The following is a 25,387-nucleotide window of genomic DNA, read 5'->3' on the forward strand; positions in this document are numbered from 1 at the left end:
AGGAGAAAATATTATTTTTAAGACTGTTGATGAGTAACAAAGTTTTTACATATTCAAATGACAATGGAATTAATCGAAGAATTAATTTAAAGCACTAAAATTAAAATTAAAACAACAAAAAAACCAATTAAACCCAAGTTTATTGGGCTAATTGATCATGAATAATACTGAGTATTAGAATGTACAATGATACTTGGTATTAGAATGTACAATGTACTTATCAGATTTTCTTGTTTTAATAAAAAGCCCAACACACATAAGTTGACACACTGTTGATAACTGAACTGGGCATCTATATAAACTCAGGAAAGACCATTTTACACCCTTTGCATAGGGAGTTAATAGAATATGTCCATACCGTGAAGCTGTTGTTAGCATTTTTTGTGCTTGCTTCAGCTACACTGGCATCTGAGAGGTCAACTTCGTCAAATATCAGAGACTGTTAATGAAAAAAGAAGACAAACATATTAAGTAAAACTTAGCCCCATGCTCTCCCATATATTTTACTATGAAAGCTACGTCAAGAATAAGGACCAGAAAATGAAGAAAAAATTAAATGAGTGATATCTTACAATTTCTTCTAAGGATGGATGAATGAAACCATAAAGTATAACTGAGCCATAAATCCTAAACTGAAAAGAACTTTAGAGAACCCCCAGGACAATCTTCCAATGCAAATTCGCTGGACTCCCTGAAAGCACAATAGCTACCACTTATAGAGAACCTATGGAGTTTGCTGTGCATGCACACACAGACATATACTCACAAGCTTGTAACAACACTGCCAGGCAGGCAAAGGCCAAATCATTGCTCCCAGGTCTGCTAAGTGAGAATTGAGAATTAATTCTGGTTCGAGGTCATGGTGATTTACTGAACATTCTCAGTCTTATTTTCCTCATTTATAACGTGTGTCCAAATAAGACAGTGAATGTGCTCTGCAAGAAGATGTGTTTCTTGTACACTCTTAAACACCATTTTAACCAGTGTTAAGTGGCAAATGTTCCATAGAAAAGAGGAATGAACTGATTCAAAATGAGTTAGTCACTGTTCACACTCATTCTGTTTTTCAGAATGAAGAAGGATGGCATAACAGTGCACCTCTATTAACTGGGGAAAAAAAGTACCTCCTAACCCTTTTTGTGGTGTTGGGGACTAAATCCAGGGCCTCATGCATCAGCAAAGCCCTCTACCACTGAGCTACACATACATGCAGCCCTAAGGGTCACTCTTCTCTGATAGCTTCCACTCCCCATCCCCAATTTCCACAGGGTTATAGTACTCTGCTCCCATTCAATCATTCTAATTCTAAGATGCTCACTGACTGGCAGACATTCACAATCTAGCACAGGAGACAAAACAGACAAAACCAATTATAATGTAAGAGACATTGTTAAAAGTGGAAGAGAAAAGACACAATAAAATTGGGTTCTCCAGGGGAAAAAAAAACTGAATGAATGATGGGATAAGGCCTATTTGAGGGAGACAATAAAGAAAACAGAGGGTTTCATCAAGGGGAGAAAGGGGAGAATCATTCTGTAGATAGAAAACATAGGCCCAAAGGTTGAAGGCTGTCAAAGAGTGCCTCTAGAGACAAACAGGAAGTCAGAATGGAGCCAGGTCAGGGATGACCTTGAATATCCTGACTTTAAAAATAAGATTATTTTATTTGGTTAGTCCTACATAAGTTATTTTTTTATTACTTCTATTATAGCTGCATAAGCTAAGTATTGGGTTTGTGTGTTTTTATCTCCTGGTATATAACTTTATCAGGAACATGTATTTTTTTTTTTTTAAATGGGATTATCCAACTGGCACAGTAGCAAAAAATCTTAATGTTTATTTTTTAAATAATACTATAATTTCAGTTTTAATGGGGACATTTTATTACAAATTTTTCTTCCAAGAATGCATTATTATTTAACTCAACTATTACATAAAATTTATGTTGTCTTGATTTTATTTCAATATGATTTTCATTCTTCTTGCTACTATAATAGAGTAATTATTTTGTGCCAAGTATTATATATGCACTCGATTTGCATTATCACCTTTATGCCTCTTCTCAACAATGAGAAGAAACTGTTAACAACTCCCTTCGTGGGCAGAAAAAGGTTTTTTTTTTTTTTTTTTTTTTTTAGAGAGAGAGAATTTAAATATTTATTTTTTAGTTTTCGGCGGACACAACATCTTTGTTTGTATGTGGTGCTGAGGATTGAACCTGGGCCGCACGCACGCTTGAGCCACATCCCCAGCCCCCAGAAAAAGGTTTAAAAGTAAAAAGTAAAAGAAAATTACAGAAACCAACAATTTGAGTTTATTATAGCTAATAAATTATATTTAATATTTTACTTTAATTGGAAGGAAGGAATGGAAGGGCAAGGACAGATGAACTGTAACTTTCCTATAAGATGATTCTCAGGGATATGTATAGGGCTGACTGAAATTGACCTCCTAGGGATGAGGTCCAAGATGGATCACATTTTTACCAACACCATACAAAAGTAGGCTCATGCTACCATGAAGCTACAAGACAAAAACAGCTTATACAATCAAATTTTTAAATATATCCACAATCTCAATTCCTTAAAACTAGTATTCACTTGAATTACCTTGGAGTCCTTTGCGTAATAAAGTGTCCGGCCTCGAAGTTTGAAGTAACGCTTTTTCCATCTTTGGAAAGAACTGGTTTGCTTCAATAGCTGTCCTTCTTTGATACTGGTCTGGGTGGAAAGAGAAGCACAATGGCACAATTAAAATGAAAACTAAAACCAAATGCAATTCTGAATCAATGATGCAAAATCATTAACATTTTGAATAATATTTTTCATGTCTTACAAATTACAGGAGAATGTTTCTCTCATCACAGTTGAATCAAGGGAGCATGTGAGCAAAGTCCCAAAGAGCAATCATGAATTCAACATGGTTCTCTTCCCTCAAAGAATTCACAAATGGTAATGAAAGACACAGGCACACAAACTAACATTTGTAATACAGTGTGATACACATGTTGTCTAGTATATAGTAAATACGGTAGAGGTGCAGTATATATAATGATTAGGAAAGCACATGGGCTCTGGAGCCAGAAAACTTGTGTTTAATTCCTATCATCACAGGTAGCTGGATCTTATTAGACAACTTACTAAACTTTTCCATGTTTATATTTACTCAGCGATAAAATAGGAATGTCATCAGGACATACCTTACAAGGTTGGCGCAGGAAATAAATAACTAACACGTAACACCTTAGTCCATGACATATAGTAAGTGTTCGTTAAATGTTAGTTATACAACAAATGTGCATATAAGAACTACGCATGGTGGCCCAGAGAGGGGAACATCAGCTCACCTCAGAGGGAGTCAAAGAGATCCTCCCAGAGCAAGGCTCCACCATGCATCTTGAAAGAGTGTGTCACAATAAAAATGGGAAAGGGAAGGGCATTTTAGGTGTGTGCAAAAGTAAAAAGTTTAAAACAGTATGGACATTGGTGATTCTTTAAGGAACTCCCTGTTAGAAATGCAGCCAAGTGTCTGCAGGGGGGAACAGCAGGAGATACTGCTCAAAGAGGTAGGCAGGGCTCTGTGACTAGACAGGGATTCTGCTAAGTGTTTTTAAAAATGTCAGTTCTCTTCATTGTCACCAATGAAATACGTGGAACTTCCCTGACATCATCCAGTCCCACCTTTTCTCAATCCTCTCCATCCAAAATGGCCACTTTGAAATGGGCATGCATGCTCTTCCTTAGACCTGGGCTCTAGGCCCTCTCTCCTCCTGTTCTGCTCTTCCCTCCAATATCTACCTAGCTAATTTCTTCACCTCCTTCCAGTCTGGACCTTCTCATTGAGACCCACCTCACTGACCGCCTGTTTAATGCTGCAATTGCTCTTGTGCTCCATATCTCCCCATCCTGATCTTATTATCCACCCCCACAAAGTACTTTCCATCTTCTGAAGTATAATGTAATTTACTCATTTATTATGTTTATTGAGCTACCCCTATTAGAATATAAAGTCCCTGAGTTTATTACATCTAATAAAGTTAAATTTAATGTTTCATTTTAATTGGAAGAAAAGGAGAAAGGGAGGAAGGAAGAAAGCGAACTACACTAGAGCCTTCCTGTAAGAGTGTCCTTAAGGGACGTGTCACAAGACTAGCTCAAACATAGCCCATTTGGTTGGGGTCCAAGATGGCTCAGATTTATAGTGAATTCAATAAAAGAATAATAATGCTATAGTGAACCTCCAAGACCAAAACAGCTGATAGAAACAAAGTTTTAAATCATCCCAATGGATCGAGCACCGATGTACCTCAAGTGCCAAGAACATTGTCTAGCTAGCACATATGACGAGATCTAGATGAATGAGTGGCAGATGCTGAGATTAAATGCCATCTGTTTGATTACAGAGTTTATTTGCAACTTTCACACCCTCCTGTCTCTTATTGTCAGTAAGACATAAAATATTGAGAAGTTTGTTGTCTCCAATAAAGTAATTAACTTATATTTTAAGGTTTCCTTCCAAATTCAATGAGAGATTTCTTCTAGAGCTTGCTCTAAGACTGTCCTCCAAGAATCGTGAAATCATTTCAAGTTTAATGGTAATAAAATACTTCTGACACTTCAGAACCAAAGAGCAATTTAGAATCAGATAGTCAGGCTTCCAGTCAGGCTCCCCCACACGCTAACAGTATGAACCTAGGCAAGTCACTCCAATTCTCTGCCCCGGTTTCCTCTCCAAAAATTGGGAAGACAGATACCAACTTCACAAGCTTGTTGCATCTAATTTGATAATAAGATAATGTCTGTGGAGCACTTAGCACACTGTCTGGGTTACAGAAAACATTCAATAAGTGGCAGAGAGTGTTATTATTATGATATCATTATGCTATTAAGTTCAGGGAGTATTTCCCAAGCATCAAATTATAAGAGCTTTTGGAAGAAGTAAATAAGTGTTCACAGGCCACTGTCAAGGCAAATAACAGCTACAGTAGATGGAGAGTATCAAGAGATGATGTTACAGGAGACAAGAGCCAGGGTATGCTGGTCACGACAGGCGTCTGCTTTTTATCCTAAGTGCAAAAAGCTAGTGAAACATTTGAAGCAGGAGCAACAATGGGGAAATGGGTGTGAAAAGAAGTGGAAGAACAATTAGGAGTTTGCTATAGAAGGGCAGGGGAGAGACAACAGACACACATTGGGGTTGGGTGGTAGCATCATTCATTGAGATGGAGAGAAATAGAGGCAGCATCCACTTGGCATACCAATATACATGAAGGACAAAAGAGAGGAAGAAAAAAAACAGAGAAAAAAATCCATATGCACTTGGCTGGAGCAACCAGGTGCAAAAGACTGGGTTGAGAAAGGGACTGATAGGGAAGGTAAACAGTTTGAGCAATAAAAATTCTAGGTCAAGATTCATGCTCCTTAAATAGTACAATGAGGAGGAAGACTGACATATACTAGAGCAAGCTGGTGAAAAAATGAGCCCATTTGCAGTGACAGCCTCCTGGGGAACACTTTTAACCCAATCACAGAAGCCCTCATTCTGAAATCCCAGGCAAGTGGGAACCATGCACTAACCTACTCAACTGCTACCAGCCCACATGTTAATATCTTCCCAGTGCTGTACCAGGGAGTGGGGGCTGAAGATCTAGGCCCCCAAGACTCCACCTCTAAAAACCCAGAGAGAAACACACAAGTGCTCCTAATTTCATTTTATGATGAAACTGTGCTGTCATATCTCAGATGCTGCCACATCAGAGCTATTTGTTTCCAAATAACTAATCATAGTGCAAAATGTTTTAAGAGAAGCATAAGTCAAAGGTTGCTGTGCATGTCCCTCCTTCCTGCCTTATGTGTGACTAGAAAATTCAGGAATACTTTTTAAGATGGTGGGGATGTCTAGAGTTAAATTACACAATGGAACTTAGGTTCTTGAAAAGTTTAAGGAAAGACAACAGGAAATTCCCCAGGGGAAAAGAACCTCGTCATGGATCTTCAAATTGTACCCATAAAAGAGATCAAGGCACAAGGAGTAAGAATAGACTGGGGCAGGGAACATTTTACTTACTGTAAATTCAAACTTATTCCCAAATTTATTCTCACCTTGAATATAAATCCAAATTATCATAAGTTTTAAAAGTACTGATTGCTGGGTGCCACTCCCAGAGATTCTGATTTGATTAGTCTGAGGTGCAAACCAGGTATCAGGAATTTCGGAATGCTCCAGGTAATTCTTATGTTTGCCATTATGGAGAACCATAGCTAGGGTAGAGTTTAACTGCACATCATCTCAATCAATTACAGTTGGAATCCTGTATTTATGAGTTACCTATCTTTGTATTCAACCAACCACAGATGGAAAGTATTTGGAAAAAACTGCACATATACTGAATATGTATAAACTTTCACCATTATTCCTTTAAAAATACAACTATTTACATAGCATTTGCACTGTATTATATTGTGTAAGTGATCTAGACATGATTTAAAGTATGTGGGAGAATATGCATCCATTATATGCAAATACTATGCTATTTTATATGGTCTTGAGTCAGAGACATTTGAGTCAATCAAAAGATATCTTCCAAGAAATAAATAAAGATGCTATAAAAAACATATCTTTCAAAATTACTTGGCTAAAGTAATTATAATTCTTACTGTAAATTCAAATTTATTCCCAAAATATACTTAGTCTTTGTTATATTCTCTGAATTCAAAGTAACCCCTATTTATTTATCCTTATTAAAGTGGATGCAGCTAGGCATGGTGGCACATGCCTATAATCCCAGCAGCTCAGGAGGCTGAAGCAGGATGATTGCGAGTTCAAAGCCAGCCTCAGCAAATAGCAAGGCACTAAGTAACTAAGTAAGACCCTGTCTCTAAATAAAATACAAAATAGGGGTGGGGATGTGGCTCAGTGGTTGAGTGCCCCTGAGTCCAATCTATCCCGCCTAAACTTAAAAAAAAAAAAAGGACAAAAGTGGATGCATTCTTAAGTCATGTTCCCACATTGTATACAACAGCAAGATACGCTAGTAGGCTAGTCTCCAAAGCTCTCCCTGGAGCTGGATAACATGTTAAGAATTATGGAAAAGGCTGGGGATGTGGCTCAAGCAGTAGCACGCTTGCCTGGCATGCACGGGCGCTGGGTTCAATCCTCAGCACCACATAAAAATAAAATAAAGATTTGTGTCTACCGAAAACTAAAAAATAAATATTAAAAAAATCTCTCTTTCTCTTTAAAAAAAAATAATTATGGAAAAAGACAGTCTTTTTTGAAGTAGCATGATGAGATGCCGAATCTCACAGGATGACATCTTGAAGCACTCACCCCCCTCATTCTGCTTCCTGTTTTCTTCCATCACTTAGCTTCTCCCTTCAGTCAACAAAACAACATGAAATTTCTGCTAGAAATCATGCAGCCTAGCCAGAAAGAATTATCATGGCTCTCATCAAGAACCTAATTTTCATGCTATACCTCAGAAAGAAAAGTCTGATATATGAACACTTCAAATACACATGGTTGTCACCATAGAAAGGTCCTTATTCTGGCTATTCTGGCTACTTATGAAAAGGACTTCTCAGAGGTAGTGTCCCTGCTGTGGAATCTCCATTCATTGCCAGTCACAGAGGCCATTAATGAAGCTCTAAGGGCTGAAGTGCTGAGTCCCAGGAACCTGGGTACCAAGTAAGAACTAAGAGTACAGGCCAGGCAGGTGGCACATGCCTATAATCCCAGCAGCTCGGGAGGCTGAGGCAGGATGATTGTAAATTCAAAGCCAGCTTCAGCAACTTAGCAAGGGCCTAAGCAACTCAGCAAGACCCTGCCTCTAAATAAAATACTGTAGATGTGGCTTAGTGGTTAACCATCCTTGGGTTCAATCTCCAGTACAAAAAAAAAAAGAATTAGGAATACATTTTTACATGGAAACCACATCATATGCCAGCCATGGTGGCACATGCATGTAATCCCGGCAACTCCAGAGGTTGAAGCAGGAGGACAAAGCAGGTTCATGGCCGGCCTCAGAGCCTCAGCACCTCAGCAAAACAAGGTCTCAAAAAAAAAAAAGGTAAAAAGGTCTGGGATGTAGTTCGTTGGTACAGCACCCCTGAATTCAATCCCCAATACCAAAACTAGAAAAGAAAGAAAGAAACCACATGATCAATATTTGTTCAAATTCTAATACCAGCCTCTCCATAGATGTCATGGTCATGCCTTCCTACTGAGAGAATACACTCTGTCCTCTTTCTTACTGAAACTCAGACAGCAAAGGGCTCCCTTCTCCCCCACTTGTAAACCGAAGCTGTAATGGCAAAAGGGAATTAATCCTGATACAGGTACAAAAAAAATTAAATGAGAAGGTAATGGGTAAATTAGGAATTTACTCTCAGTTGAGGATCAGTTATATATTGCCTTCACCCCAGACTGGATTGTAAACCACTTGCAGTCTGGATCTGCCTCATTTGCATTTCCATCAGGAAGGTTCTATAATATTTAGAGACACTATTTGAACCCAAGGTACTTTCTATATTTCTTTCATGGAAAAAAAATGTGGTCTAAGTTCCAAATAACCAGGCCATAAACAAACTATTTCTGGAACAAAATCTAGTTGTGAGCTGGGGTCTGCATGCAAACAGGCAAAGTAACCTCTGAAACAATGGCTTGTAACTGTAGTTGGATCAAGAAGTCTTTTTAGGATCTAATGAAAGTTATGAAAACTACCTCTCCAGAATGCACACACTTACACACTACAAATTACATACAATTTTAAAGGTTTCATGAATTTTCTGAATTCACCATAACTAAAAATGATGACCTTCACACATCAGGCTGGATGACTTATTGGTTGTTTTTGTTTTTTTCTTTTTAATAAATCAGGCCTTAATATGGGTATGAGTAGCAAACACTAATTTCTTTAACTTTCTCTTCAGTTAGCTTAATAGTTTCTAATAGCATTTGAAACAGCAAGATTTAATATTCTTTAAGACATTAGAGAGCAACAACTAAAATGTTTGGGGTTCCAATTTTCTGTTGGGATCTTAGAAGTAGTTAATTATTACTTCTCATAATCAAACATATTCTAAAATACACAGGTATTATCTAACTTGAACATTTAAATATGCTTATTTATACATTTTGGAAATATGATATTTAAAGACATACTACCTAGTCATATGTATTTGTTGTTCTTCCCAGTAGCATTAAAGAAAAATGTTGTTTTATGACAATGAAAACCTTGCCCCAAGAAAAATTAATTTGAATTAAAATACTAATTCCTTCAACACATTTTAAAATATAATATTTTCATCCTGTGGCTTTGTTTTGTCCTAGTTTATCTTCCATGACTACAGATGTGCAAACCTCAGGGCGACATGTTATTTTCACTCTGTGACTGAGGAAGCTCTTATCACCTACACCTCGACTACCTCAAATAACCAAATGGCAGTTTAGTGTCTCCGTGTCCTATCTAGTTTCATGGTTTGTTGCTTCCTAAAGTGTACTCTTGTGATTCATAAAAGGGCAGTACGTAGAGAGGTTAAAAGAGAACATGGGAAGAAATACAAAGAAACTACAGTAGGAAGTATCAAAGATTGTATTATTAAAGTACCAATGAGTGCTTTCAGAGAGTTATTCTTTTTTAAAAGAAAAAAATCTTGATTTAAAAAAAACCTTTTATGATTAAAAAGAGAATGTTGCAAGAAAATAAGAAAAGAGGTGTGAAAATCGAGACTTGATCCATTAAATAAAAATAATCATTCACCTGATCAGAAAGTAATACGAAATGTTAGTTTAAAAATAAAAAGATTAGCTGGATGCTGTGGAACACTCCTGTAATACCAGAAGCTCAGGAGGCTGAGACAGAAGGATCACAAGTTCAAGGTCAGCCTCAGCAGTTTATCGAGGCTCTAAGCAACTTAGTGAGACACTGTCTCACAATAAAAAATAAAAAGGGCTAGGGATGTGGTTCAGTGGCTAAATGCCCCTGGGTTAAATCCCTAGTACCTAGATAGATAGACAGATTGATCACATCAAAGAGCAAGGTAACTATACTTAACACTACTGAAATGTTCCTTTATAAATGCTTAGGATGGTGAATGTTATGTTTTAAACCACAATAAAAAGATAAAAAGATTTTAAGACACAGCTAAATAGTCCAGAAGGTCCTTGGAATAGAGGCTAAAAACTCTTTTAAAAGGGAGCAGTATCAGTACCATTTAATCTGGGGAAGTTAGTAACAAGAGAGAAAAGGAAACTACACTGAATATCCCAGAGGAACTGTCTTGCTAGGTTGAGAAGTGAACTTCCACCTGGCACCTACAGCAGGGCTGCTTTTTGGACCCAACTGTAGGTGATCACCAAGGTCATATGAAGGCTCACCTTGGCCTTGACTCAAGGAGCAACTTTGAACTTTGTCATGTTACACAGTACCAAGCTTTTGTTCCTATAAATCAGTTTCACTTCTGTCAAATATTTGCTCAGATTCATTCACACATGAATTCTTTATTTTCCCCCTGATAATGTTTAAGATATCCAAACAGACATGCCTGCTCAATATGGTTTTACTTCAAGACTCTTGGAGGAGAGATATAGGAAAATCCTCTTGTAACTGCCAGGGTGGCCTTGGAAGAGTCACACAGTGAGTGACATTGCTGAAGTGCTAGAGCATCTGAGGTTACCCAGAGTAGAGAACCTAGGATCCTTAAAGGCAGAGTGTTAAAATGTTGTGAAAACCTACTTACCCAAAGAAGAAATCATTTGGAAATTCAACCTATGGAAGTGTGTGTATTGAGATTTTTGTAAAGTTCTGTCTGAGGCAATGAAGTAGAAAAGTTAATGTTTGGTCTATGTATGTTATAGAAGCATTGTTAGGAGAAAGCACAAATAACCCACTTCATTCTCCATGTGGTTATTAAGGTAATTTTCTAAAATAAAAGCTTGATTATATTGTGCACTGCTCAAAGCCATTGGTTGGTTCTCTTTTGCTTTAAGCCTCAAGTCCCACTGGTATCACAGAAGAAGGAACAGGATGCTTTCCACTGCCTGCCTCTCTCCATGCTGCTTTCTCTGCCCCTTTCTCTCAGTTTCTCTGTCTTGAAATCTCCTAGTCATCTCAACTCTTTTCCAGTACTACAGCCCTGTAAAGGGTCCCAGCTGAGCTCCAGGAAGAAGCAGCCCCTCCCACCTTCACCCCTCTAAAGCACTCCCTTCTGTATCTGTGGAATAGCACCTAAGACACCAAATGACATCCTTTTACATGTTTATGACTGCAGGAGGCTGTGGCCTTCATAAGGACTGTGTCCAACCCATTTTTAAACCAACACCATCTAACACATTAGGAGACACATCATAGGGCCTCCCTGAATAAAGCTGTGGAGTTGAACTTAACAACTTTGAGTGATGGTGTGAGATGATCTGTAAAGAAATTGAATTTTGGGGGGCTGGGGTTGTGGCTCAGTGGTAGAGCACTTGCCTAGCCTGTGTGAGGCACTGGGTTCCATTATCAGCACCACATAAAAATAAATAAATAAAGGTCCATTGACAACTAAAAAAAATATATTTTAAAATTTTTTTTTAAAAACTGAATTTGAGGCTGGGATTATAGCCCAGTGGTAGAGTGCTCGCCTTGTGAAAGGCGCTGGGTTCCATCCTCAGCACCACATTAAAAAAAATAATAATAAAGGCACTGTGTTCATAAAAAAGAAAAAAAAGAAACTGGTTTTTTAAAAAAGGAAAAAAATCAGAAAACAAGAAAGCATGGGCACCCGATTGAGGGGAAGTTTTATCAGTGAGTAAACAAGAAATGGTGATTAGAGGTAATATTAAGGTTTCTAGGTTCAGCAGTGGGGAGCAGGGAGCTTGCTTCTTTCCAGGTACAAAACAGTAGCTGAAGCAGTATACAATTTTGCATGTGCTCCTGTGGGGCGGGGGTGTCCTGGGGGAAAAGCTAGGGAAAGACAGACAAAGGGACAGAATATGTCTGTCTGCACTGATTTTAAGAGCATGGCTCATTCAGAGATGTCGCTTAAGTCGTCACTTTCAGGGCAAATAATTTGTTTTTTCCTACACAACTCTTAGGTTCCTTTTTCATCTTGTATAAGCATGGATCAATCTTCTGCAATGTGTGAAGATTGCATGGGGAATATGAAGATGTGCAAGACAGAGTCCTTGTCTTTGTGGGTTTACAAACTTCTCTGTGTTATAACATACAAACCATTAATCTTAAATGTTGAAAAAAAGAAAAGAAAAAGAGAAAAAATGTTCTTGCTTTCCTCTAAGGAATGTGATGTAAAAGATTCACATGAAAGTTAATCCTTAAAATAAAACTACTGTTTATAAATGGCTAAACAAATAGTTTTTTTTAAATATAGTTTTTTAAAAATATTCTTAGTTGTAGATAGACACATGCCTTTTATTTTATTCATTTATTTTTATGTGATGCTGAGGATTGAACCCAGGGCCTTACACGTGCTAGGCAAGTGCTCTACCACTGAGCCACAACCCCAGCTCTAAACAAATACTTTTTATAAAAGAAGCATAACAAAAATTATTAATTTGTCACTGCTCTAGCACATACAATCATGTAATTAAAGTGTGGTTAAGAAAAAAAATGGGGAAAAATGGGGTTCCACAAATTTCAAAATAAGTACACCAAATGAAGAAACAATGAATTATTGTTTTAAATCACAACATTATATTCAACACTAGTGGTCAACAAGAATAACAAATTAGAGCTATTAACAAATTAAAGAAATAGTTATGATCAGGAAGTTATTATTTAGAATCTGTTAAAAAATAAGTCTTATATTTTAATTTTGTTTTCCTCACAATTTCCAGGATGATGGATAAATTCACCTCTCCCCTCACAAATGGGCTTAGAAACATTTACATGTAATGGACAATTAGTCATATAACCTGGAAGATATTGGCTTAGTACTATCTGATCCTTTCAAAAAAATCAATAAAGCCATAGAGATACTAACTGCAATCCAATAACTCAGTTTCCAAATGCTAAAAACAAAAAAAGTAAATAAATTTGGCTTTTTTTGCCCTCAAAAATTAAGCTTTAAGTGCTTAGTTTAAATAATAAACTTAAATGGCTTTAAAAGTTGAAAGAACTCATCAGCTACTTTTCTGAGACCATCTGTAGTTCAATGTCTTAAAGCTGTGAAATTGTTCACTTTATGGTCCTTGTTTAGAGCAAATAAAAGTAATTTCTCTTTTAAGTCACATATACATGAGCACTCAGGGATTTCATCTAAATTTTCAGAAATGCTTATGTATCACAGGTTGAAGTTGCTTAAATGGAATACTACTACTACTCTGAAGCCCCAAGGAGAATGAACTTTAAAAAGAGTCATTTGAAGCCTTTTGTATAGCTAAAAATCTTTGAAAAATCAGTTATTGTCTGATTTATCTAATTAGTGTAAATTTCAATTTATTGGCTTTGGATGAGAACATTAAATAGGTGTGGTAAAGTGCAAAGATCAGTATGATTCATAATTTTTACAGATGCCTTCAAAAATTCCAGAAAAATCTTTAGCTCCCACTGGTCTTGCCCCATCAGGACCTTTCACTTCTTTTTTAGGGAATGGAATTTGGTGTGATGAGAGCAATGGTCAGGGGATTTTCAATACTCTACATTTTACACATATCTCACTTTCTCCCTATCTTTTCTGACTATGGCCTATTCTATCCTCCCAGAGAATTTTTCTTTGCCCTATATGTTTCCGTATTCCTTTATCATATAAGCTCCAGGAAGGCTCTTATACCTTCCTGGGAGTCTTACAGAACCTATTGACATCATGGGTCTGTTTGTCCATCTTTAATGGTGAACCTTTTAATCTCTGAAGTGGAAATGATATCTTGATAACTGCATATCACTACATGTTATGATGATGTGTGAGGCAACAGATAAGAAAAAAGCCATAATTCTTTTAAAAGGTAGTATGTCACAAAATCATCATCCACACTGGTTCTCATCATAAGCCTTGCTTTATGGAACAGCATTTTTGTTTGTTTGTTTTGGTACCAGGGATTGAATCCAGGGGCACCTAACCACTGATCCATATTCCCATCCCTTTTTATTTTGAGATAGGCTCTTTCTAAGTTGCTTAGGGCCTCATAAATTGATGAGGCTGGCCTTGAGCTTGCAAACTTCCTGCCTCAGCCTCCCAGCTGCTGTGATTACAGGTGTGCATCACTGAAAAGCTTTCATTTCTTAAATCTATCCTTTTCCACTCTTCCTGCCACTGCCCTAGACAAAGCTCCTGTAACGCCCTTGAACTCAGCACTCCCCTAAATGTTCTCCATGCTGTCGATTTTTCCCGCCATGAGTCCATTTTTCCCACTGTAGACAGAATTACTCAAATAAAGATGTGATTCCACCAAACTCTGGTTTAGTATGTTCAATGGTTTTCCAACACCCACAGTATAATACCAGGCTTCTTCTTCTTCTTCTTCTTCTTTTTTTTTTTTTTTCAAAATGGCCTCTTCATTCAGCAAAAATATATTCTCAACATCTCTATAATTCCAGATTTCTAAGCTGGGTATACAAGATTTACTTCCACAATAACTCACCTTATTTAACAGCCTCATCATCAGCAATCTCCCTCTAAGTTCACCCAATGGAATAGTACTTGCTTGTCCCCAAATAAGCACACTTCCCAATGTCCAATCATGTTTATGAGCTCTTCTTTCTACTCCACATTGTCTTCTACTTCTCTTCTAAACCCCCTCCTCATCTATCATCTCTCCTTGGCTCAGGCCACCATCAGGTCCTTGGTGCACCCAGAGCACTAGGTTCATGCATAATTTACTGCATAAATCATGCTGCATAGGAACTTTTCAAATGTGTGTTTCTCTCCTATAAGATGGAGACTTTTAAAGGACAGAAACTGTATCTCATTTATTTTTCCATCCCACATACTGCAATTATCTGATATTTAGAAAATAATTACTACATGTTAATTGATTCATCGAATACTCAGGAAAAAAAAGTAATTCACAGATTTTATTTTGACTGACAGGAATTGAAGGAACCAAATGAGGGAATATATTTAAATTTTTCTTTCCATCCAAGTCAACATACTGGCAAAAAGTAAAAAAGAAATAGACCTGACTGCTGAAAATAGCCCTAGCTCTGTGACCTCAAATAAGTAATAGCAGCTTTGAACCTAAGTCTCCCCTTCTGGAAGGTGGGGATAAATATCATCTGCTCTGTATTACTCAGAGGTTTTAGGATCAAACAAAATGACATACAAATGCCTCATAAACTCTCAACTGCTATGTAAATACAAAGTATCGTAAGTGAGGTACTATTTTAGCATGTCATACTTTTGGGAAAGGGTGTTTTAAATAAAGAGATAACCATTCTGAACAAGGGCCTATTGCTTCTATTCAGAGAAAGTGTCACACAAAACCTGTGTTTAATCACACCAAGGATCCAATCCTCAAATATACAAGGCTTCCTGGTTTAAGTATGAAAGTGGAAATCAATCATGAAATTGTATTTGACATAGTAATGGAGAAGAGTTTACAACATGCTACATTACTCTTTTACTTCTTAGAGCACTGATCTTATTTTTTTTAGTAAGAATTAGGAAATGACTAGTGCTGCTACTGCTCCACTGCACACCACTGGCTCTTCAAAAGTCAAGCAGCCCCAAACTGACATATCTGTCCCTCGCCCTGCCTGGGAGCTCAGCAAGAGCAGGGACCGTGCCCACCTTGTTCACCACTGTAGAACCAGCACTCTTCATGGTTCTTGGCCCTGATAATACCTCTCAATCGTTATTTACTGAACAAGTGAATCAGTGAACACTGGCATGCAGATAAAGCCACTGAAATAGTCATTCGGTGGAATCTGGAACAGCAGACCAACTCTAAGAGCTCCTGAAGGGACAACTGAGGCAGGAAACCCAGCAGCATTCTGAGAACAAGATCCAGAGATGCCCTTGTGGCCAGCCATCTTACTTATCTGCAAATGCCCCTATGACAAATATAAACATTTGACTGTTGACTATTCTGGGATTGTTTTTTTCTTTTAACCCCCAAATTAAAAGTCATTTTCTTTTTATTCACTGTCATTTCATCATTATCAAGGGAGGTCATCTATCTTGTCAGCATTAATATTGTCTTCGTTCAGGTGGAATACAGAAGAGATCCATTTATGAAGTATTTATATCAGTAGATAGTGAAATTAAAGGGATAGTAGGTTTTTCTGTCCTTCTGTATTTATCCAACAGTTAACACTTACATAATTTTGGTTGGCCGGCAGTCAAATGCAAACCACAGAGCCCCACATCTCTAAAACTAGGAGTCTGGCTTCATTATAAGTTTGCACTTTAATGTACTAGGTCTCCTGTCATAATGTGGCTCTTTTTCTTTTCTGAGTCCTTATGGATTTTTTTTGTATGAATATAAAATAAGAACTATCTCCCCCTGCAACATGCCAGAGCTCGATTCTGGATGGGCAATGCTGCTCATGCTCTGGAAGGTGAGCCGTTGATTCTGATTCAGGCTGTCGACCTCTTTCATCAGCCACATGTGAAACTGCTTCAAGCCTGGCTTTTCTCTCAGCCTCCAAAACTTCCCACCCGTTCCTTCTGAATCCAGACCCTTTGTGCCTTCTCTCTATCACTCTTTCCTCTCCTAACTCGTACCCTGCTGGGGCTGGGATTGTGGCTCAGAGGTAGAGCATTCGCCTGGCACTCTCCCCATGTTCCCTTCCCTCTGTTCTACTGATATTTCTGCTTTCAGTAGCACTTTGAGTCCTTCTTTTCATTCTTCTTTAATTAACATCATTCAATATAGCCATTTACTCTTACTGGACTCTCTCAGAATTTAAAAAATCTGGTGTCGGAAACTTCCTAAAAGACACATATAGTAAAATATTGCATCTCTCCACTCAAAATGTTTCTTTCCTTTTGAGGGAGCTCCATTCCTATGCCCCCCCACCCAGAGTGGGGAGATGACTTGAGTTTAATAACTAAGCATGCTCATTCAAGCTCTTCCCATCTCCCTCTTGAGAGTCAGCTGCTCACAAGAAACCAAGTTACAATTGACAATAATTTAGATTTAAACCAGATTTCATAGCAGATGAACACTAGAATAAGATCTGTGACTGAGGAAATAAGAGCTGTAGTGCGAGCTAGCTGGCCACCATCATGTGCTGGGACCTGCCGGCAGGGAGTGGAGAGGTGTGGCTCTGCTCCCTTATCCCCCTTTCCAAATATGTCTCTAGATCCATACTGCCACCCAAAGTCAGCACTGGCACCAGTCTATCCCAGCCAGGAAAGCAAAGGCTGGAGTGGAACTATCCAGGGGAAAAAATGAGGACAAATTTAAGTGAGTGAATCCCTATTTATAGAAGAATGGAGATAAGAGAAGTTTCTGGAACCAATATTTATTGAAAATGCAATAATGGTGCTTTGTGACTTACAACATCACAAACAGTTCCCTTTATAAAAGCTGCCATTGGAGCCATGTTCTCAAGCACTTTTGTGTTTCAGAATAATCTGAGGAGGTTTTCCCAAATATATTCGACCAGGAACTTTGCAGAGGTAAATCCAGAACCTAACCAGCTCAGCCTCCCTACTGGGGGGTATTTGGGGAATTTTACAGCTCTGTGAAATCTAGTTCAAAAACCACGAGACATTTAATATTGCAGATATGTGATATTCTGGAAGTTTGTATAACAGTTTCATTTGTTCTCTTTCTCAGAAAAATAAGCAACCACTATTTATTTTATAGTTTTCCTAGAAGTAATTGCTCACTTTTACACATAAAGCACACACTCCCAGACAGACACTTTCTGGCTGTATTGTCTGAATATGTGATGACAGAACGCTGTCGTCTGACCACCCACTGTTCCCTGGCAGCTGGTCCCCTCTCACACCGCACATGCCAGTGGCTGTTAAGTCAGCCTATGAAACTCTGAATAGGTCTGTGGCTCTGCAGTTTTTCATCCAATTTTTCATACATAACCCAATAGCAGAAAAGCCTCAATACCACAATTCCCTATTTAAGAAGAAAAAAATTCAATTTTCCAAACAAAAGCCAGTGAAGCTGCATGCTCCATAACCCTGGTTAGGTCTACCCCTTGAGAAACTGGAGGAAACATATGAAATGTAATGAGGAAGCAATGGTTTCCCCATGCATACAGAACTATTCTAAAGACCTCTGGATATATTCACAATATCTTCATAATTTTGTTTAAAATACCATAAAATCCAATATCTAGGATACTTATGTTTAAGTATAAATTAATGCATTCTAAAGCAAAACAATGGAGATTATCCAACATATTCTGGTTACCCTTTATACCAATAAACTCTCCCATTGGAGAATACTTTGTCCATTGTAAAGGTTTATAGTTTTTCTTGAGAAAAGCTATTAAGATAAAATTACCTTTTGAGACTCTAGTCATTTTGTGAATATTTTAATTCCTAAAAATAAACTCCCTCTCCATTTTTAATATGTACCTTCTTTACAGAGGTTTCTGAGTATAATTTTCTAATTAATATTAGAGAGAGAAAAATACATGGTTTTGTAAAGTGCTATTATACTAAGAAGGTTTAAAATATTAGCAGTATATAAATGTAATATCAGCCTTTTTTCATAAGTACAACAAACTACAATCTTTCCACAAGGTGGCAGTGGCGTTATACTAATGCTCAGGATTTTCTTCTAGTGCTGTGAACAGTTGGGCCTTTTTTTTTTTTTTCCCCCAGAGTTACATAAATCCTTGCCTGTAATTCATGAGTGGCATATAAGTAACTATGTTGTAAAGAGGTTTAAAAAAAAATAAAAAAACTATCCTTCCAATTCTGAATTAACTTCTTCCTTTATCAAACGCCCCAACTCCCAAGAATAATCTCTTTGCCCACACATGACATTTTGATGGAACCACTTTCCCACATGGCCAGAATGATACAACTATTTTGATGTAGGGGCATCTTGATGTGGCCCCAAATAACTACTAACCATTAAATTTATTATTTTTTTTATCCAGTAACTAAAGTGCAAAACAGATAAGCTCACACCATTCCTGAGACTCATGATGCTACCACACACCCAGTGCTCTCAATTTCAGGATGTAGGCCAGGGATAAGGGAGGAATTAGAGGGGGTAATTGTGTGGTCAAGGATGGGCAGGGAACTGACAGCATAATCACATAAATCCAAGAGTCATCATTACCTTGTATATTTTATCTCAGAAAGGGCCATTAAAAGAATCAGCTTATTTTCTGTAATTTTAATCAAATTTTCAATATTTTGCTTCTCAAGTTTTATAGTTCTTCCCCCAGATACCACCTGGGTCCTGATTACATAGGCAATTCTCACTTAGAAATCAGCTGGGCACCTGATAGGCAGACTTACAAAGAGGCACACATATACATTATTATTTAAAATCATAAATTCTACTCCAGTGATGGTTTTGATAAGCTGATACCCTTAAAAAGATAATCCAGGTTTTAAAAATATCTTAATTGTTCACCGAAAAAAAACAGAATAAAATTTGATGGTCTTCTGTGATTACGATGAAGCAGATGAAATGCAGTCAGAGATAAAGTCTGTGCAAATGGTTAGATAAAGCAGCAAAACACACACACACACACACACACACACACACACACCCCAACATGGGCTCTAGCCTCGGGTCCTGACAGTGTGTTGCTTCATCTGGATTCATCTCTAGTTTTCCATTTATTCCTTCTCTGAGATCTTCCCTATATAACTCCATCCCTGGCCAGAAAAATGTAACCCCTCACTCCCTCATGCTACTCCTGCACATTGTCCTTACTTCTGTGTTTGTATCATAGTGCAATAATTTGTCTACATAATGCACATGGGTACAGAGCTATGGCCTGGGTTCTAATCTTAGCCATGTGGCTGGCTAATTGTTGAAAACCTTGAGCAAATTGTTGAATCTTCCTGTGCCTCAGTTTCTTCTTCTTTATGGATAACAACAACTAACAACTAGCTCACTGGGGTATTGTGAGGGCTATATGGGTCAATGCACATGAAGTATTTGCAACAGTTCTTGACACACAGTGCTCTGTGATTATTAGTTGCTCCTGTGTTATTCTTGCTCCTCTCCTTTACTGGACAAGCAACTTCCAGAGTGAGGATCTGGATGTTGAAACCATGTGATGTTTCAATACATGTAAACATACTAATGCTTAAATCACATGCTTCCTTCATCTTTGCATCCCCGGTCCTAGCACTATGTCTAGCACCTCAGTGGCACTTAAAACTTATTTGTCAAACTAAACAGAACTTTCCTGTCTTATCTAATTGTTCTCTCTCCATCTATTCTCCCCAGCCTTGGCATGAAGAGAGGTAAAAACTTTTTTTACTTCTTGACTACATCCCAGGCTACAAGCTATGCTTTCCTCCCCATGATTCCAAACTTCTTTTAAAACGTACCATACTCCTGCTGCCTCCTTCCTTGGCTTCTGCCTTACTGCTGCAAGACAGTTTTCCCTCTTTCCTTTTCAAGAAAACTGCCCCTTAGCTATTTCTAGTTATAGCCTGCATGCAAATCTCTGAGTGAACTCCTTTCCATAGTTCCAATTATTTCAATATATATATATATATATATATATCCTAAAATAAATTTCTATGTTTATTCTCAATTTTTCATTCCAGCTCCACTTACTACTATGTCCTGGACATCTCTACCTGGAGATGCTGTCAAAATATCTTAATTGTTCACCTGACACTCAACAAGGACATTTTATTTCATATAATATGCCCTCAGTGCAGCAGGAAAAAAAACACTGGCCTGGCTTCAGGAAACATAGATTCTAACTGTAAACTTCTAGTAAGTGACTCCAGGAAAAAGTCACTTGCTTTCTCTTACCCTGAATGGAACTTAAAAAGAATTTCAGCACTTTCCCACTCCTCTTCCTGTGACTCTTCTGTTAGCAGTGGTAGCATTTTCCAAAGCACACAATACCAAAACTTCCAAACTACCTTTTATCTTTCCTTGTCACTTTACTTACTCTGCTATCAAAATGTTGCTTCTATTGCCAGTGCACCAACTCTTGTAGATTTCTTGTTTCTTACTTAGACTCTGGCCATGGCCTCCTTGCAGAGATGCTTCCAGATCCAGCACTCAAAGAAGAACTTCCTTATGGAGAGCAGAGAACAACCACTACCCATCCCACCACCAGCACTAACCCTTCATGGGGAGGATACTGCTTCTCCTTAAACTTTGACCTAAAACTTTTACTTTTTTTTTTAAGTGCATTTTTAAACTGATACATAACATTTAAAATTTTATATATTTATGGGGTACCATGTGATGTTTCAATACATATATACATACTAATGCTTAAATCAGGTTAAACATATCTATCCCCTCACACATTTATTATTGTGAAAACATTCAAAATACTTTCTTCTAGCTTTCTGAAATATTCACCCACTGTCATTATCTAGAGTCCCCTCACTGTGCAATAGCACTCAAGAGCTTCTTGCTCCTCTCCCACTGCAACTTAGAATCCACTGACCAATCTTTCCCCATTATTCCCTCCCCCTGCTCTCCTCAGCCTCTGGCAAACACCGTCCTACTGTCACCTTCTGCAAGATCAACTTTTTAAAATTCCGCAACGAGTGAGACCAAGGTACTAGTCTTTCTGTGCCTGGCTTATTTCACATAATGGAATGATCTGCAGTTCCATCCATGTTGTCAAAAATGCCAGGATTTCATACTTTTTGTGGCTTACTAGTTTCCCACTGTGTACATAAGGAAAGACAAGACAGAATACAAACAAGATTTTACTCGAGGGCCATAGCTAAAGGAAGGTCACCAGAGAGCATCATTTTAGACAACAGGAAAAACAAAATCCCTCTTGTCAGCACCTGAGAGCACGAAGAAGGACCCCAGGGCCTTCCTTTCTCAGCCTCTCTGTCAGGCATACCAGATGTCCCCTACAGCTAAGGAGCACACCACACTCAAGGTTTTCTCAGCAAACCCAGAAGCTGAACCCCCATGCTAAACCATTTACACTTGTCCTAGCAATTTCTGCTTTCACCCACGGGGATGCTGCCTTACTCAGGCAGGCCTCACTGGAATAGCACGACCCTACAAAAGCCACTATGCCTGTGGGCATAACATGAAAAAAAACTTAATTCTTCACACTAGCCCATTAGCCCCAGTCAGTCCTCCATATTCCCTCCCCCCAGAATTGTTTCCTAAAGACACAGGTCTTGGGGCTGGGGTTGTGGCTCAGTTGCAAGAGAACTTGCCTCGCACATGTGAGGCACTGGGTTTGATCCTCAGCACGACATAAAAAATAAACAATTTTTTAAAAAAGGTATTGTGTCCATCTCCAACTAAAAATATTTAAAAAAAAAAAGACAGATCTCATCTGGTCACTTCCATGTTCAGAATCTTTGTTGGTTGTACATAAGCCACACAATAAACCCAAACCCCTTCATTCTGCATTGAAGGTCCTTGTCTCTACCTCCTTGGAGTCCCTCCAGCGGGAGCTTCCAACCCTACTCTCCCTGCAGTGTATGCTCCTGACTTTTCTCTCTAACTGCCACTGGCCAAGTGAGACATACATACTCCTATCTTGGACACTTGAAGTGTCTTTCTACACATCCAGAATACTCTTCCCCAAGACCTTCCATCCCATTGACTTGCCCTTAAATGCCCACTTTTCCAAATGTCACTCAAGCAGAGCTCGCTCATTTGCAATTCCATGCTCCTGGTCCTCACAGAGCCCAATTTGTAAAAAGTAACAGATTCCCACAGGTCAGTGATGTGCTAAGATTATGTTTACTCTAAAAAGCCCTCCCCTTTTCTCTCCAATATTTTCTGTGGTACATGAATTCTGAAATCCATATCTATATTATGGTATAAAGAGAATATAAATCACAAACAGGTCGAGTTACACACCCAGTCTTTAGAAACTGGTTTAGCCTTTTTTCCCCCTAATCCCCCAGGATCCAGATTATTTTATTTCTTCCTTATCCTACCCAGACTCCACTCCACTTGAAAACAGCTGCCTGGAAATAAGTGGGTGTTTTTGTTGTTCTTGGGAAGGAATGAAACATTTCCTTTCCGTCTCTCCAGTTCACAAATCCCTGCATATCACACATGGTTGCCGTCTGTGCAGTTTTCTGCACACACAGTACTTATCCGCTGGGGTTATATAGAGTCTACTGAGGTTATACAGGTCAAGGGAAATACTACACTTTTCCCCTGAAAGGTGAGGCAAATAAAGATTACTTCAACAGATGTCTAAAATAGATAGATAGATAGATAGATAGATAGATAGATAGATAGATAGATAGATCCATAAGTGCTAAGGTTAAAAAAATCATATTTGATTATTCACATTATTGTGTTTTACAGCTCTACTCATTCATTAAACACACATTTATTGATATCTACTACAAGCCAGAAACTGCAGTGAGCACTTGATCTACAACAGTAATGCAAACAGATACAAATGCCTGTCTCCCACATTGAGCTAATGATATAGCAGAGGCCACAGTTAAGATTCTCGAAAGATTTAACATCTGATTTCATTTTACCTACATATAAAAGTATATGTCATCTACTTACAGGTCTTACTAGTTTGTAGGTATAACTAAAAAAAATTTAAAATAAATCTGAAAGTGGCAGGTAGTTTGGGACTTTGTAGGACTACTCCGAGAATGGTTTTCCAGATGAGAAAGCAAGGAGCTACATCAGAGTAGCAGAATCAAAATCCAAACAAGCTTTGAGAAGAGAATTATCACTCACTACCAAAAACATGTCTGTTTTTTTGTTTCTGGTTGATGTCTTTGTGTGTGTGTGTGTGTGTGTGTGTGGTGCTGGGGCTTGAACCCAGAGCCTTGTGCATGCAAGGCAAGCACTCTACTAACTGAGCTATATCCCAAGCCCTGTTGATTTTTAGTCAAACCTTAGGTCATTGCTGTGGTTTGGAGGTGTCCCCCAAAGTTCATGTGCTAGAAACTTAATCCCCAATGTAGCAGTGTTAAGATGGGTGTGTTTAAAGGGAGAGTTTCCTACAAACAGACCATTTTGGGGCCCCTCTTGTATCTGTCTCTCTACCTCCCTCCTTCCTAGTCTTCTTCCCATCTCCCTTCCTCCTTCTGTCTGCCTTCTATCCTGGAATGATGTTACAGGCCCTCCTCCCAGATGCTGGCCTCTTGATCTTGAATTTGGCAACTCTAATATTCAAGCTATGTTTAAGCCACCCCCACTCACCCCAGACCACCTACCTCTGAACTATCTATCACTGGTGAGAAAGCAGCCCTTATATTATTTAAATCACTATACTTTGGGTTTTGTCACAGCAGGTTAATCTACATATACTATGTTCTTACCATCTAATCTATAGTTAGTCATTTTTTTACTACATTAATCATTATATATAATTCTAGGAATAGGTGCAAGACCACATAACATCCATGTCTTCTTTCCTCATTCCTAACAGAATCCAAAAACAGTATAGGTATCTACTCTTTCTCCATAAATCAGGTGCTTGGGACATGCTGACTCTATTCCTAGCTCTAGCACTTACACATTAACTAATTTAATAAATTGCTCAGGAGGATTCCTTTCCCCTTGCCATCAGCAATTAGTTCAGAGGTGAGAAGCTATCCAATTCCAGTCAAGAAGATGTGAATGGAGGTCTCCAAGAGAGACTGTTTTGGGTATGCCAGCAGAAAGAGCCTGTTTTCTGGCTCTTTCATGGCACCTGGAATTGATTCAGGTACTTTACAGAGGCTGTAGTTAAGCCAGAGAGGAGAGCAAGGCCTTGAGACTCACAGGGAGAGATGAGTAAGAGTCCATCCCTACTCCAAGTGTTCCCATCAATACAATTTAGGGTTTTGGTCACCCATAGTAGATAGCACCCTAACTAATGGAGTATGATAAGAGGCCTCATACAATGTACATAACAAATTAGCCAATTCTAGGGCAGGTACGATGACGCACACCTGTAATCCCAGCGGTTCAGGATACTAAAGCAGGAGGATTGTGAGTTCAAAGCCAGCCTCGGCAAAAGCAAGGGGCTAAGCAACTCAGTGAGCCCGTCTCTAAATAAAATACAAAACAGGGCTGGGGATATGGTTCAGTGGTGGAGTGCCCCTGAGTTCAATTCCTGGTACTAAATAAATAAATAAATAAGCTGTTTCTAGAAATGAAAATAATATACTACCCCATCTCAATCAGAATATACTACTCCCATATTAATCATTATAAAAATGGAAGAAACACCTGTAAGTACTATCATCCTAATGATACCCAAGGTCATTGGAACCACTACACTGAAGAAACCCTATGTGAAAATAACATTCTCCATTTACTTTATTCTTACTTTATAATGGCAATCCACAGGACTAGGAGGCTTCAGATTTCA

General features: G+C 38.3%; 1 protein-coding gene across 8 annotated transcripts in view; it reads right to left on the reverse strand.

The window, feature by feature from the left end:
• Positions 1 to 25,387, reverse strand: part of Dgkh (diacylglycerol kinase eta) — a 190,827-nt gene that overhangs the window by 102,952 nt on the left and 62,488 nt on the right. For all 8 annotated transcript variants that reach the window (XR_007346817.1, XR_007346816.1, XR_007346815.1 and 5 more), the window contains exons 3-4: positions 2,610 to 2,720; positions 359 to 439 (exon numbers count right to left, since the gene is read on the reverse strand). Coding sequence is in view for 4 of the 8 variants with exons in the window: in XM_048800975.1 (XP_048656932.1) it covers positions 359 to 439; positions 2,610 to 2,720 (192 nt within the window). In the remaining 4 variants the exon portion in view is untranslated. The remainder of the gene's footprint in view (positions 1 to 358; positions 440 to 2,609; positions 2,721 to 25,387) is intronic.

This window comes from Marmota marmota, unplaced genomic scaffold (genome assembly GCF_001458135.2).
Source record: "Marmota marmota marmota unplaced genomic scaffold, marMar, whole genome shotgun sequence".
Classification (NCBI taxonomy): Eukaryota; Metazoa; Chordata; class Mammalia; order Rodentia; family Sciuridae; genus Marmota; species Marmota marmota.